The sequence below is a fragment of the Eretmochelys imbricata genome, chromosome 4 (assembly GCF_965152235.1).
Source record: "Eretmochelys imbricata isolate rEreImb1 chromosome 4, rEreImb1.hap1, whole genome shotgun sequence".
NCBI classification, from domain to species: Eukaryota; Metazoa; Chordata; order Testudines; family Cheloniidae; genus Eretmochelys; species Eretmochelys imbricata.
In genome coordinates this window covers 126,610,992-126,627,117 of record NC_135575.1, presented here as the reverse complement: position 1 = coordinate 126,627,117, position 16,126 = coordinate 126,610,992, and the positions used below count along the sequence as shown (strand labels likewise).

General features: G+C 43.6%; 1 protein-coding gene across 3 annotated transcripts in view; it reads right to left on the bottom strand.

Moving 5' to 3' along the window:
- MXD4 (MAX dimerization protein 4) overlaps positions 1-16,126 on the bottom strand; it is a 56,320-nt gene that overhangs the window by 33,101 nt on the left and 7,093 nt on the right. For all 3 annotated transcript variants that reach the window (XM_077815927.1, XM_077815926.1, XM_077815929.1), the window contains exon 3: positions 3,105-3,134. In XM_077815927.1, the coding sequence (XP_077672053.1) occupies positions 3,105-3,134 (30 nt within the window). The remainder of the gene's footprint in view (positions 1-3,104; positions 3,135-16,126) is intronic.

Genomic DNA, 16,126 nt, shown 5'->3' with positions numbered 1-16,126 from the left:
TTGCACATGATACAAAATTACTCAAGACAGTTAACTCCAAAACTGACTGTGAAGAGTTACAAAGGGATCTCACTAAACTATGTGACTGGTGACAAAACGGCAGATGAAATTCATTGTTAATAAATGCAAAGTAATGTACACTGGAAATAAAATCCCAAATATACACACAAAATTATTGGGTCATTAATCATTAGATTTACCACTCAAGAAAGAGATCTTGGAGTCTTCGTGGTTAGTTCCTTGGAAACATCCACTCAACATGCAGGGGCAGTCAAAAAAGCTAACAATGTTAAGAACCATTAGGAAAGGGATAGATAATAAGACAGAAAATATCATAAGGCCAGTATATAAATCCATGGGATGCCCACGCCTTTTGCCACATCTAAAAATATATATATATATTAGAATTGGAAAATGTTTAGAGAAGGGCAACAAATTATTAGGGGGAAGGAATAGCTTTCACATAAAAAGAGATTAACAAGATTGGAACTGTTCGTTGTAGAAAAAGAGATGACTGGGGGATAAAATCATGAATGGTGTAAAAAAAGTGAATAGGGAAACATTATTTTATCCCTTCACATAACACAAGAACTAGGGGTCACCTGACAAAATTAACAGGCAGTAGGTTTAAAACAAACATAAGTAGGTACTTCTTCACACAACACAGAGTCAACCCACAGAACCTGTTACCATGGAGATGATGTAAAGGCCAAAAGTATAACTGGGTTAAAAAAAAAATTAGATAAATTCATGGCAGATAGCCAAAATGGTCAGGCGTGCAACCCCATGTTCTGGGTGTCCCTAAATCTCCAACTGCCAGAAGCATCTGGCATTGGTCACTGTGAGAAGACAAGTTACTGGGCTAGATGGACTATTGATTCTGACCCAGTATGGCCATTCTTATGTTCTTAATTTTACACATTCATGTTTGCAGGCTGGATTAAGGCTATCTGAAAATTTGGCTTTAACTACAGTTTAACTTTAGAACCTGCAGTATGTAACTACAATTAAATATTCTTAACTGAATGCAATTAGAAGCTATATCTTCAAGTTCCAATGTGAAAATAAGTAAACTGCAGAGAGAAAATGCCACAGTGGCAAGTACTATTGACATGCATGTGAAAAGACACATTGCAGAACTCAAAGTGAGAAACTGAAATGTGATTATATACATATAAAAAAAACCATCACTCCTTTCCTGCACCTGCATGCAGTGCTAATGCCTCCCCCAGCCCGTGCTGCTTAAATGTGCTCAGGACTAGAACAGAGGGAGAAATAGGAAACTACATGCTGAGATAATAAAAGAGGAATGGGGGAAAACGGATACTCAGTAAAGATGGACAGATTGGTAGTGATAGAGCAAGGAAGGGTACTAAGAGATTGAATGGAAGATCAAAAGACAAGAAGGAGGAAAAAAACAACAAGGTGAAAGCACGGGGACAGGAACTTTAATAAAGAAATTGTGATTAAGGTACTTTGTCCTATTTTTGGATAGGACAGGAAGAAAATGTCAACATTACAAATATCACCCTTCCCTTTGGATGCAACACAGTAAGAGTAACTATCAATCACCCTTCACGTAGTCTGAAGAATGCATCAAATCTGTGTGCATAATTTCATGAGCCATACTTGACACCTATTCTATACTGCCATAGTTTGTTTGCATACATTGTCCTCAGCTCCAGTAACTGCCTTAGGATCTATGGCCTCTTTTCTATAGAGTCCAAACCCCAAAATTGCGCACTTGTGTAGTTGTTACTATAGTTATGAAGAGTCTATTTAAAATTCTGGGCCTAAAGGGTTTTGTGAACTTCTTTAATTAATAAATACACCTCTACCCCGATATAACACGATCAGATATAACGCGGGTTTGCATACAACGCAGTAAAGCTCCAACATGCTGCTCTGAGCAGCATGTTAAGGGTATGGGCCGGGGGTTGGATAAGGGGCAGAGGGTCTCAGGGGCGGTCAGGGGCTCCCCCCGCAGGGTCTGGGAGGCAGGAGCTGTGTGGGGGGCACTTTGGGGGGCTCCGCAGTCCCAGAGTGGCCCGGGGGATTAGCGGGGGGCCGGGAGCAGCCCGCTCCCCTTGCCCAGTCCCAGCCGCGCTGCTCGGGGGAGGGGGCTTGGGGGAAGGGATCCCCTCCGCACTCACCGGCAGCGGTGGAAGCAGAGCAGCCCGGCCCCAGACCACTCCACTCCGCCAGCTCCCAGCTGTGTTGCTCCGCTTCCAGCTACAGCTGAGTACGGGGGGCATCCTTTCCCCAACCTCCCCGCACTCACCAGCGGGGGGAAGCGGAGCGCTGCGGCTGGGAGGTGGCATAGTGGAGCACGTTGCTCCGCTTCCCGCTGCTGCCAGTGAGTGCCTGTCAGGGGGCGGAGGGTGTGGATAGGGGTCCGAGCAGTCAAGGAACAGGTAGCGGGGGGTAGGGTAGGGGGTGGGGTCCTGGTGGTGATTAGGGACGGGGGGGTCTCTGGAGGGGGCAGTCAGGGAACAAGGAATGGGGGGGCCAAAGCAAGTTCGATATAACGCAGTCTCACCTATAACGCAGTGAGATTTTTTGTCTCCCGAGGACCGCATTATATCGGGGTAGAGGTGTAATAGTTTTTCAAAGTGTTGCAGACACTTCTAGCCCTGGTTTCCAGCCCTGAACATAATCCTCTGGATGGACCCTGCTGTCTCTACAAGGAAGCTGAGTTAATGGGAAATTTGTTTGCACCAGTTTATATAGAGTGGGAGTTGCAAGACTAAATCCTTCCTCTGTGACACATAAGTTTACTTTAAGTGTTGTTAAACAGTAAAGTAATTCTGCATTTCATACTTCTCCCCTAGCCCCAAATTCATGCAGCTTAATCATGATAACTCAATTTCTATTGTATTAATAACTCTAAAGGTTTGCTAGCAAACAACTAGGGGAATCAATCAATTTCTTTAACAACATCATTAATATTAAAGTTATACTTCTATAAGTACAGTATTAATCAACTATAAGTTTAGATGGTTCATTCAGGACACCATTCTAACACCATATCCCTGTCTATACATGGTCGTCCTAACATCTATGATGCTTTTTCTAGATAATTTCACTTTCTTTTCATGACTTACCTATGTTTTTCTAGTTCGTTGTGTGATGACCTATTAAAAATAGAAAAAAAAATATTTTAGAATGATGAGTACTGGATTTTAGAATAGCTAAAAATGTCACCTATATGGCTTTCAAAAGAGATGTTAAAAGCCTGCAATTTAAAACAGATTATAAACTAAACTAAAGCCTAGACTTCACATGGATTTTAATGCAATATATGTTTTTAATTGGTTGCTTTTAACATAGCTTTCGAAAGACTTCAAGGTGTCAACATTTTTTTAGTTGTTTCCCTAGAATATCTAACTACTCCATTTGCATGGGTAAATCTTTTTGCACAGACTACAATTTGTACAGAAAAGTTTCTTAAATGGTCTTCAGGCACTAAGCACACTTCTGCCTCTTAATCTGACCCAAGTGGTACGAGAAACAAACCACACAACATTTTCAGCCATGGAGAAAAGGGAAAAAAGATCAAACAAACAAAACAGTTGCAAGATTTAATTGGTAAAAGATAAGAACTGTAAGAATGAGAGGGACGAAATCCCAAAAGAACAGACTCAAAACTTAGTTTCTGGGAGACCCTGAGGGAAGCATTTAAAAAAAAAAAATCACCATTTAATAGCTGGAGTAATTGTGAATATCAGTCTTAATGCAGAAAAGATGTCTCTTTTCTTTTGCTAAACCTGTGTATGGATGAGAAACCTAGAACTTTAAAAAAAATAAAAAATAAAACTTCCAAGAAATTAGGACCATTTCCCATTCTAGAAAACATGAATCTACTATCGAAAACTCCGTTTAAAAAAAAACAAACAAAAACCCACCAGATTCAGACAGAAACACTAATTACATTTATTTATACAACTGAAATTAAAAACATTTCTCCGATGAAATTATTGTCACTGTTACAAAACCAGTCATTTCCTGGACTAGTAGTTCTAGTTCTCTGAGAATGGAAATAGATGTTTATTATTCCAGTGTGTGAAGATCATGAATATGAAGGCGGCAGCAGCAGCAGCTTTTAGGGTGCAACACACTGCAGCATCAAGATCCATGCAAGCAGATTTTGTTGAATCAGTTTTCCAACAGTATGCTAGAAACCGAACCAGCTTCCGTGCACTGTGTGCTGACAGAGGTTGCTTTGTTCATGCCTTAGGTGTAAAGAGCACAGTCCATTCTAAGACATGTGTAGTTACCAGGTGCAGCACAGGGTCATCGATCGTTCTTACAGAAGCATGTGGCTGGCTCTTAAGCAAACCGCCCACATAGATGTTGCAGCATACTTGAAATTTCTTATTGATGTGAACACTGCAACCAATGTACCCATCTGGCTGCACAGGGAAAGCAAAGCTAGGATCGTGTAATCACCAAATTCATGACCATGAAAAACACGTCACGGACCGTGAAATCTGGTCTTCCCCCATGAAATCCGGTCTTCTGTGCTTTTACCCTACTATAAAGATTTCACAGGGAAACCAGCATTTTTCAAATTGGGGGACCTTACCCACAAGGGAGTTGCAGGGGTGAGAGGTCGCAGTATTGCCACCCTGGACTTCTGCACTGCCTTCAGAGCTGGGTGGTCGGAAAGCAGCGGTGCCCCACCAGCAGCAGCGCAGAAGTCAGGGTGATAACACCGTATCATGCCACCCTGACTTCTGCGCTGCTGCTGCCTTCGGAGCTGAGTGGCCGGAGAGTGGTGGCTGCTGACTGAGGGCCCAGTTCCGCAGGCAGCAGCGCAGAAGTGAGGGTGGCAGTACCATACCAGGCCGTCCTTACTTCTGTGCTGCTGCTGGCGGCGGCTCTGCCTTCAGAGCTGGGCTCCCGGCCAGCAGCCGCCGCTCTCCAGCCGCCCAGCTCTGAAGGCAGCGCCACCGCCCAGCAGCGCAGAAGTAAGGGTAGCAGTACCTCAACCGCCCCTACAATAGCCTTGCGACCGCCTGCCGCCCCACACACACACACACAGCTCCTTTTTGGGTCAGGAGCCCTACAATTACAACACCGTGACATTTCATATTTAAATTGCTGAAATCATGAAGTTTACTATTTTTAAAATCCTATGACTGTGAAATGACCAAAATGGCCCGTGAATTTGGTAGTGTCCTAGTAATCACTCATGATCAGACCCTGAAATGTTTTTTTCCACGTCCAAGTCTACCCACTATGGCCCGAATCCTGCAAACATTTATGCACTGACTTAAATGGGACTACTCACATAAGGGTCGGAATGTGTAAATTTTTGAAGGATCAGGGCCTCTGAGCCCAATCCAGGCTTCTGTGGAAACCTCCCCATTGATTTTAGTGAGAGTTGAACAGATCATATACGAGTTGGTATCTTTTTGGGGAAAAAAAGTGTCTTTATATTTTAAATCTTAAACTAAGTGCACCATATCACAAAGTGAAACAATGGGAATACATATACACATTATTTCCTGCTCAAATTAATCACGTGAAAACTATTTAAACATAATCAGAGCAACAGTGGTAGACCAAAAATGTGATCTGCCTTTTTATCAGTTTATCACTTAAGATTATGTAGTTGTGTTACATACACAGACCCCCAAAACAAAGACAGAATTTAGCTCCCAGAAAAAAAAAGCAACCCTGCAACAAACCAACCAGTGTGGCATCCCTACTGAAAAACCTCTCCATATAACTGTGTGTGCATAATTTCTGAACTTGCCCCTGTGTGTCTGTGGGCATATTCCATGCTTCTTTGTGCTGAAATGCTCTAGGATTTTTTCCCAGTCAACTGCAGGAAAATCTATTGGTTGTTCAGGGAGAACTGTGGAAAGGGCACTGAGGCACTATTAGTTCTCCAGTGATTTTGCCGGCATCCTAGCAGCAAAGTGGGCAGGTTCCAACCCAAGTTAAAGCTGAGCCTGGATTCTAACCCAGTGTTTCCTGAATGGAGGGTTGTGAAAAGGTTCTAGGTGAGTCACAGGCCCAGTGTGGAGAGGAGGCCCAGAGGAGAAGAAGGGTATTGGAAAGGGAGCCCTCCCTACGCTTATCCCATAGTAGTGGTTTCTGTTCCTGGGGCTGGGCCCAGCTCTGCTCCTGGTGTTGTGACCCAGCACACGAGGTCACAGAGCTGCTCAGTCAAGTTTGGCCCAGCCACCCTTCCCTTTCGTCCCCGCCCCCCCCCCCCCCCCCCATCACGAAGGAGGGGTGGCTGGGCCAACCTGAGTGGCATTGGAACTCCTTGTGCCAGGTTGCAATGCTCAGAGCAGGGAGACAGGCTCGGAGAAGACAGGAGCTGCCACTATGAGGTGAGTGTGGGGCGGGCTCACTCTCCAACCCCCTCTTTCCATCCAGGGCCTCACCTCCGCACCAGGCCATGATGGAGGGTGAAGCTGCAGGTTGTTGGTGCCCCTCTGCAGGGTGAGGAGGTGGCACTGGCAGAGGAGAAGGACATTGGCCTGTGATTTTTGGCCTTAGAACAGCTTAAAGCAAACTCTACACAAAACTGGCCTGTGTTTAAAGCATCCTCCAAACTTGGATAAAAAGTTTTTGTGTGGATGGTAGGGGGGTTGGGCTAAACCCCAGTAAGAGCCCGTGTTAACTGTACAGTAAAGACACACATACAGGGAAATAATCTTTCAGCAGGAAAAGATTTCCAAAGCTCTCATGAGCATACCCGCTTAAATTATGAGAAAATTGCTCACAAAGCATTTTACATAGCAGATGAAACAGGTGTTGGGCTAAATTATCCCTACTGCACAGTAACTTTATGGAAGTCACTAGAGGTGAACCTAGGATGAATCTGACCTGTTACACACAGCCAATCAGCTCCAACGTCGCTCCAGAAATCAGCCTGCTATAAGACAGACTGTACAGCGTACATCACACTTGGATTATTGGAGCAGACAAAGGTAACAACCCGTATACTGTAGCAGAACAGCAAAAGCAGCGGAATCCTTAAACAAGAATTTTTGCATAGACTGAATCCTTGATGTGCAGGTTTGCTTTGCTAAGTTAAAGAAAAAATTGTTATAAGTCTTACACATGTTTGAAAGTCTGCCTGGGTACAAGTGAAGTTACAACGTTGCTGCACTAAGCTATGATGTGACTCCAGACTGCACTGTACATATGAATGTAGCTAAGTGAGCTCTGTAGTAAAATTCCTAGGCCCCCCTGTAACCAGGGTCCTAGTGGGGCACCAGCTGTGGTCACTCCATTAAGGTGAACTGCAAAGAATGGGGCAGACAATCCCCAGAAATCTGGTGGATATTCCAATACTTAGATTTACCAAACCAGCATAAAACAGCTTCTTTGTTACCTTATTGGTTACTCAGAAGTCCAAACAGTTCCCTTAAAGTAATCCAGCCTCAGGCCTCCATCCAGGTGCCTAAGTCAAATATGATGATTTCTGAAAATCTTTTTTCATCATATAAAAGAAAAGGTTCTACCAGTCCCAAAGGATCGGACACGTTACCTCCCAGGTTATTGAATATTCCAGATCTTACCCAAATACATGCTACAGCCAATTCTTATTAACTAAACTAAAATTTATTAAAAAACACAAGGGGGGGGTATGGTTGAAAGATCAATATACATACAGACATGAGTTCAATTCATTGAGGTTCAGATTCATAGCATAGATGGTGAGCTTTGTAGTTGCAAGGAGTTCTTTCAGAAACAGTTCACAGACTATAGTCCAATATCCAAATATCATACTCAGGACGTACCAGCATAACTGGGACCTCAGTCTTGCGACTCAAACTTCCCCTGATGAAAGTTAAGCATATCTGAGAGAACAGAATCAGGACCCAAGGATCTTTTATACAATTTCCTGTCTTCTGACAAGTTGGCATTCAAAAGGTAATTAGCATGACTTTGAAGGTCCATCACCGGTACTTAGCATAAGGCAATTTGTTTTGTTCCTCCACCATTCACAATACATTTCAAAGAGAGATGAATACTGAGATATCCCGTGTTTACAATTCATTTAAATGCTAGGATGTTCTTTTGATCTCTGAATTATCAGAATACAGCACAGACAGGGACTGTTGATTACATTGTGGACCCTACTCATACAGATGTAAACACACGAAAACACAAACATTCTCTCGCCACATGTCTTTTGAGAGTTATTTATTTTGCAGGATGTTTAACCCTTTCTAGCCATGCGTCATACCCCCAATGTGTGGAAGGGAGCAAATAGAGCTCCTGGATACACCTTTAAGACCTTCCAACATTGATATCATTTGTGTTTACACTGAATTCTTTGTAAGGCAAATGACTGAGGCACGCTTTGGCCCAAGTTAAAAACTTAGTCCACACTCTGTGAAACACTTCAGTGATTCCAAGGTTTGGTTTATACGTTGACTTAACATAGCCATTAATGTTCTTTAGAGAGCATTTACTCTGGCATTCAGCCATGAAGGCTGTTAGGAGTTGTACCTCAGTTTCCCCTTTTGCACAGCAGTTCAAGCTTGTGGTGGTTTTTCTGCTGTGTACAGTTTCAAGATTAGATACAGGCACTAACTAAAATATCAATATCAACAGGCCTTTCAACATAAAGTGTGTTGTCAATGAAACAGTATAACCATGAAGGCTTTTACAACATGAGTTCTTATGTATTACTCCCAACATGTTCAAGGTTTTTCCCAATAGACCCTGCACATTCTACATTTTTACAGTTCTCGGCATCAGCACCACAGCCACAAACATTAATATTAGCATTAACATCAAATTTATTACAAGTGTATATTTACAATCAGTTTTTGTTATGCCAAGTCTTTTGTTTAGGCAAATCATTCTTTAGGTCAGGTTGTTCAATATCCCTTTTGAACCTTTGTAGCTTTTTCTTGACCCTCAGGGTCTTCCTTAACATAGGCTTTTAGTTTAACCACTTCCTTGGGGTTCTGGTGTTTTATGGTTAACCTGTGGCTTTTATTTGCAATGTTTAATCCTTCCCTTCCTCCCTATCCAGTAGGGTCAAAATCTGAACTCTTGAATAACAGAATCCATTGGCTGGCTGGGTACATCCTCTTTGCTAAGGGCTATGGGCAAGTCTTTCTCCCCCTAGTCAGTCAGGTAATTTGCATCAACACAGACACTAGCCTGTTTACTAGTTTTCAGATCCTCAAGATTTACTGATTCCAAGGCTGGACTCGGTCTTAAAAAGAGATACCATCCATTTTCACTAGCATGTTAGACACAAGGTTCTTTTGTCCTTCCATTACCAACCTCTGCTTCCACATGGAAACAGATGTCAAGTCCACTGAGAGATTAGAAATCATATTCAAATTGTCTAGAGATGAGAGTTTACTTGCTCTCCTCTGCATCCTTATAGGTTCAGTTATAAGGCTGTTATGCGCTGAAAAACCAGTAACCCGATCTTTTCTCAGTACCTGAGTCACAGAATGCTTATTTACAGAATCAACATGGAGACATTCATGTTCCAACAACATCTCCCCAACAAGCTGATTAAGCTTATAGGGCTGTTTAAACTCCCTAACATTTTTTATTACATCTGAAATCTTTTCAAAGCTATCCACACTGGGTCTTTCTAAAGCAAGCCCATTGGATTCATACACATTTGAAAGACTCTGGCCATTAGGCACCATCACACTTTCCTCAGAAGAGAGACTGTTTACTATCAACAATGGCCCATTAAGAGTCACTGGAAACAATTCCTTTTCACAGACTTCAAAGACTTCACTACGAAATTCCTTTTCTTTTGCAATATCATGCACTGCAACAGATTTCTTCTGAGCTTTATTTATGTCTAGAACCAACTTTGGCACAACAGACAAATCACCAAACTTTTTCTGAATTTCACTCACATCCAGAATCACCTCTGGCCCATCAGGAGGATTTTCACACAACCCCCTTTCAGGTAACCTGCTGGACTTCATAGTCACAAGATTAGAAGTATTCTCTGCCTTGTTCCATGTTTCCACACTGTCAGTAGGTAACAGTCAAATTACCTTCATGCTTTCCTTGTGCCCTGGGTATATCACATCACCCTGATCAGACAAGGTTGTCATATCTTTACCCAGCAACACACTAGCAACAGGCAAAATAGAAGCACAAGAATCGCTTGGTCTCTGGGAGCTATTTAGGACATCAACTGGATGGTAACGTAGTTGCAGTGTCATCATCCCTAGCAGCTACAAACTTAGGAACACTTCCTTCTTGGGCTTAGTTGTATCCAGAATCAACTTTGGGTCAACTGATAAATTTTCAACCATCGTAGGCTGACAGGCTTCTTCTGTCTGCTTTACAGACAGAAAAGAGCTGGAGAAACATTCCCCTTTAACAGACAAACAGCTTGGGTTATCCTTTCCTTTGTCCCAGCATACATGGCTATTCATAGACAACTGCTTGGAGATTGGTGTAGCTCCCTTTATGGGCAAGTCATTACCCCTAACAGACACAGGAACATTTCCTTCACCATCACAATTCTCCACAGTGATAATAGGTAAGATATGGGGATACTCATGTTCCACTAACCTTGCCTTCCCAAACCGCTGATTAGACAAAGCCATCAACTCAGAAGGCTGCCTACGCTCATCTAAACTTTCTTTGCCTTTCCCTCCCTTAACAGATTAACTGCTGTTTTCCACAAATAGTGTCGTATTACACTGAGCTTCTTTAAGCACATCACTTTTACATGGTCAGGCTTACTTTCCCAAGCTTTACCAGCCAACAATTTAATCACTCACCAAGAATGTACCCCTTCCTTCCTCAGTTAGGGCTTTAACCTGGTCACCAACTTTAATTTGCTCTAGAGAAACATCTTCCTGAGCCTTATCTAATGCCAGGTTCACTTGTGAGGTACCAGACAGACACTCAGAAATTTCTTCCACAGATGCACTGCTTTTTTGCACAAACAGCTATTTTCCTCAGACAAACATTTAGAGAAACCCTACATAGGCAAATCCTTGCCCCTAGCAGACACAGGTTCAGGATTATTTCTTTCCTGTGACTGATTTATGTCAACCTGACCGAACAAAGCTTTAATATCATCCCCAATCAAAAGATCCTTAGGCAATAAGCTTCCTTACACCAGCTATAACTTCATGTTTAACACCATTCCATTCAAGATGGATTCTGGCTAAAGGCACACTTACAGTAAACCTCACAGAGGATTACAACATTCACACTCCTATTTGGTAAGTAATCTTCCTCTTTGACAAGATCTGCTTTAACAAGAGTGATGTTAGAAGCTGTAATTTGCCCTAAACAGCATTTTCCATTGACTTTTACATTCTCTGCACAAGTTATGGGGTTACCTCCACCTGCGCTCACAGTAAAAGCATTTACATAGAAGGTGACAGTGTTGGGGTATATTTGGTTACACACAGACAACTGCTTAGAGTCAAACAACATATCAACATTGTTACCAACTGGATAGATTCTATCCCCACCTTTGCTGTTGAGAGGAGCTGGCTTTTCAGGATGATACAGTTCCTGTTGTTCCTTTATTCTGTTGAGTTGGAGCTTAAGTTTTTCACTTTTGCCTTAACTTCGAGTTCTTGCAATCAAATATGTGCCGTTCTTTGTTCACGGTCAAAACACAGTTGTTTTCTTTCAGCAACTTTTCCTTCCAGATCAGCTATTTTTTGCTTTTGTTCAAGTGCTAGCTGCTGGTTTCTCACTGCAAGCATCTTCACTGGGTCTGCTTCTTTATCACTAGTAATTACTAGTAAACTAGTAACAGATTTTTCAGTTCCTTTTTCTTAAATGACAACTCCCTCTTTAAGCACAATTCTTCCAGGCTTTTTCTGTCAGAATCTTGATCATGAGTCACTCACTGTAACTGATTTTTAACCCTTAAGCTCTCCAATATCAAAATTAATTTTTCACAAGCGTGTGGTTCTGATCCAAAAACCTGTGGTAATGTGTATCCAAGCATGACCACACCACTGTGACCGGGGCCTAGTGGGGAGCCAGGTGTGGTCACTCCATTAGGGTGCACTGCAAAGAATGGGGCAGACAATCCCCAGAAAGCTGGTGGATATTCCAATACTTAGATTTACCAAACCAGCATAAAACAGCTTCTTTACTATCTCACTGGTTACTCAGAAGTCCAAACAACACAGCTCCCTTAAAGTGATCCAGCCTCAGGCCTCCATCCAGGTGCCTAAGTCAAATATGATGATTTCTGAAAATCTTATTTCATCATATAAAAGAAAAGGTTCTACCAGTCCCAAAGGATCGGACACATTACCTCCCAGGTTATTGAATATTCCAGATCTTACCCAAATTCTTATTAACTAAACTAAAATTTATTAAAAAACAAGAGAGCAAGAGAGAGAGAACGGTTAAAAGATCAATATACATACAGATATGAGTTCAATTCATTGAGGTTCAGATTCATAGCATAGATGGTGAGCTTTGTAGTTGCAAAGAGTTCTTTCAAAATAGTTCACAGATTATAGTCCAATATCCAAATATCATACTCAGGATGTACCAGCAAAACTAGGACCTCAGTCTTGTGACTCAAACTTCCCCTGATGAAGCCTAAGCATATCTGAGAGAACAGAATCAGGACCCAAGGATCTTTTATACAATTTCCTGTCTTCTGACAAGCTGGCGTTCAAAAGGTAATTAGCATGACTTTGAAGGTCCATCACCGGTACTTAGCATAAGGCAATTTGTTTGTTCCTCCACCATTCACAATGCATTTCAAAGAGATGAATACTGAGATATCCCGTGTTTACAATTCATTTAAATGGTAGAATGTTCTTTTGATCTCTGAATTATCAGAATACAGCACAGACAGGGACTGTTGATTACATTGTGGACCCTACTCATACAGATGTAAATTCACAAAAACACAAACATTCTCTCTCCACATTTCTTTTGAGGGTTATTTATTTTGCAGGATGTTTAACCCTTTCTAGCCATGTGTTACACCCCCAACATGAGACTGGTGTGGAAGGGAGCAAACCGAGACCTGCAGCACCCTGTGGCTTGAAGTAGTAACAACAACCAAATACTTGGCTTCTACTTTCAGCACCCCCACTACAAAAATTGTTATAGCACCCCTGCTAGTGGTTTAGGCGTTGAAAAAAATCTGAGATCTGACATAACCTGCCAGTTTCCCAGTTGTAAAATGGGAGTTAATAGTTCTACAATATCTACCTCCCCACACGATGAGGGTTCATCAGGAAAGGTTGTATAGTTCTTTGAGAGGATAAAGCTCGATATAAGTAATTACTATTTTTCACCCAGTCAGTTCTGAGAAGCACAGAGCACTGCCCCAGGGAGAACCAATATTTCTGCGACCCCTCATCCTATATCCTCTGCTCTTCACACAACCCAGAGGGCAGATGGGAAGAAATCTAAGGGCAGATTTACACACATACCTGCACCAAAATAAATAAGTGATTTTAATCCATATCTTTTGTTATTTCAGCACAAAACTGTGTTTGGCGAGCCAGAAGCAGAGGAAGAATAGAAGGGACTGGGTAGGGGAATGTTTGCCACAAACATTTCCTGTGGAGAAAGAAGAGAGGCCAGATCCACAGAAACTCTGGCTACTTTGTCCTACTTTAAGATGCAAAGCAGCTGTTGCAAATAGTAATGGCTACTATCTAGGCGTTCTGGAATTCTTCTGGCCAGGACTGCACTGGTTCTCTGCAGGGGTCCTCCACCTGCCCCTGGAGGAGGGAGGACAGGGCCTGAAGTGCCTGCACGCTCAGGTCCATGTCTTCCGCCTCCAGGCCCTGAAGAGGCTCCTTTATGGTGCAGGTGGCCCAGCGTGGAGTGTACTGGCACATGCCTTCCTGCGCCGCTTTCGAGGGCTCCAATACGACCAGCAGCTCCTTTAGCTCCATCCAAAAGACCTCTCTGGGCTGCCAGTCTTCTACCAGGACCTCCTCCGGACCTGGAAACTGCTCTTGGCGACCAGGTCCGTGGCAGCCACCGAGGAGGTGGATCTCCTCAAGGAGCCCCTGCTACACAACCCCCAGCTCCATATGCAGGTGGCAGAGTCCCCCTTGGTGCACCAGAGGCTGGTCCTGGCCGAAGTCACTAGAGTCTGAGACCTCCTGGACTACGACCAGGGAGACTGGCTGGATCCCCTGACACTCGCTCAACGCCTGGGGCTCTCCAGGCCTCATACTCCCCGGCGCATACTTCAGGAGGTGAGGGCCGCTTTACCGCCCACTGCTCGGGGTTCCTCGACCAGGTCCTGAGAGAGGGCGTGCCCTGCCCACCCTACACCACAGGCCCTCAGGACCTTTTCATCGGGTCCCTGCCCGGTGGACCTACCCAGCTATCCCACCCCTTTACCGCGAGCTGGCTGCATGAATTGCAGCTGGTTCAGTTCCGGACCATGCCAAGGAAACATCTGTACATCCTCATGCTCCACACTCTTCATGTCCTCACCCTCGCATCCCGCCCCGACACAAAGTGGCAGGACCCCCCCGCCACCTCTGGAGGGTGAGGCACCCCGGTGGGCCAGCCTATATTCCACCCTGGTCCCACGGCCCACCGGGGACATCACCTCCTTCACGGAGCCGTGAGCATAGGCGTGTACTTGGCATGGTTCACTCCCCTCCCAGACACCTGCCCCTTTTGCGGCTTGAGGGAGACCCTGGCGCACGTATATCTGGAGTCAGCCAGGTTGCAGCCCCTATTCCGATTCCTCCTAGATATATTATTACATTTTTGGTTGCACTTTTCCCCTCACCTTCTCATCTATGCACTCCCTATCCATGGCCCCACAAAGTCACGGGACCTCCTTGTCAACCTCCTCCTAGCCCTGGCCAAAATGGCCATCTACAAAACCAGGGAGAGGAGGTTGGCTGATGGGGTTTCCTACGGCCGTGAGGCCTATTTCTGCTTCTCAGTTCATTCACATATCTTGGCAGAGTTCCTCAGGGCAGCGACCGCTGGCTCCCTTGACACCTTCAAGAAGCAGTGGGCGCTGTCTGGGGTTCTCTGCTCAGCGTCCCTGTCCTGTTCCCTTCGTTTAACTCTGTGACCTCACTCCCATTCCCGTTATATCTTTAGTTGTCCCCTGCAATGATTTGGAATCCCGGACCTGTGGATCCGCCCCTTAGATGAGGGGAGGTCCTTTAGCAGTCTGCCCACTTCCTGGATCCCAACTGGATATAGGTGAGACAGCATTAGCATTCATTATCTAGTACCAAGGAGTTAAATGGTGATTAACCAGGGTGTGAAATTCTAAGCTCTGATTCTTTTAAAATGCAAATTATCAAATAGGATTAAGGGGCATGTTTTCTTCTGTAGCTGGAGTCAGGGATGGCAGCACCTAAAGAGTCTCTAGCCAAGTAATTACAGATTATGGCATTTACATGCTCTAATTGCAATATTTTACAAACCAGCAGTTTCTTAATAGTGAAGACAAAAGCTCTCTTTCTCCTCCTCATCTTTATTCCTATTTTTTTTTTTAAAAAAAGGTACCCTTAGGAAGTTACCTTTCAGATATCGTGTTAGTGCAATGTTAAGACTACATGTTAAAATGCTCAGATGTACAGAAATATCAAAATTAAGGTCAAAAGGCCAGGACCCTGCCTACCAGCTGACACTGGCTGTGAAGGTGGGGAGCAGAGACCTCTGCACAATGTTCTATAGTTTGACTGCTTTCCTGTTAACTCATCTTCCTCTCCCCTTCCCCCACCCATCTGTCTCATCTTCCTCTTCTGTCATGTCAAACCTAGTCTGTGCGCTCCAGGCACTACTGCAGTTCAAACACTGGGAGCCATAGATAAGTTACTGGCTGCCACCATTATTTTAAGCCCCACGTCTATTAGAGCAGCATTGTAGAAAGTGTGCTTAAAATGATGGTGAGCGACATCTAGCATTACTGGTGTACTGTCAGCATTGAAAATATATTAGAAATATTAGCCCAGACCAAAACACAAGAACAAAGAATGGTAAGTTCCACAAGATGCTATGTACATATATCCACGCTGGAGGAAAAACACACAAATAAACATATTTAAATAAATTTGTTAGTCTCTAAAGTGCCACAAGTACTCCTTTTCTTTTTGTGGATACAGACTAACATGGCTGCTACTCTGAAACAAATAAACATGACAATGCATTATTCAAGACACAGCAT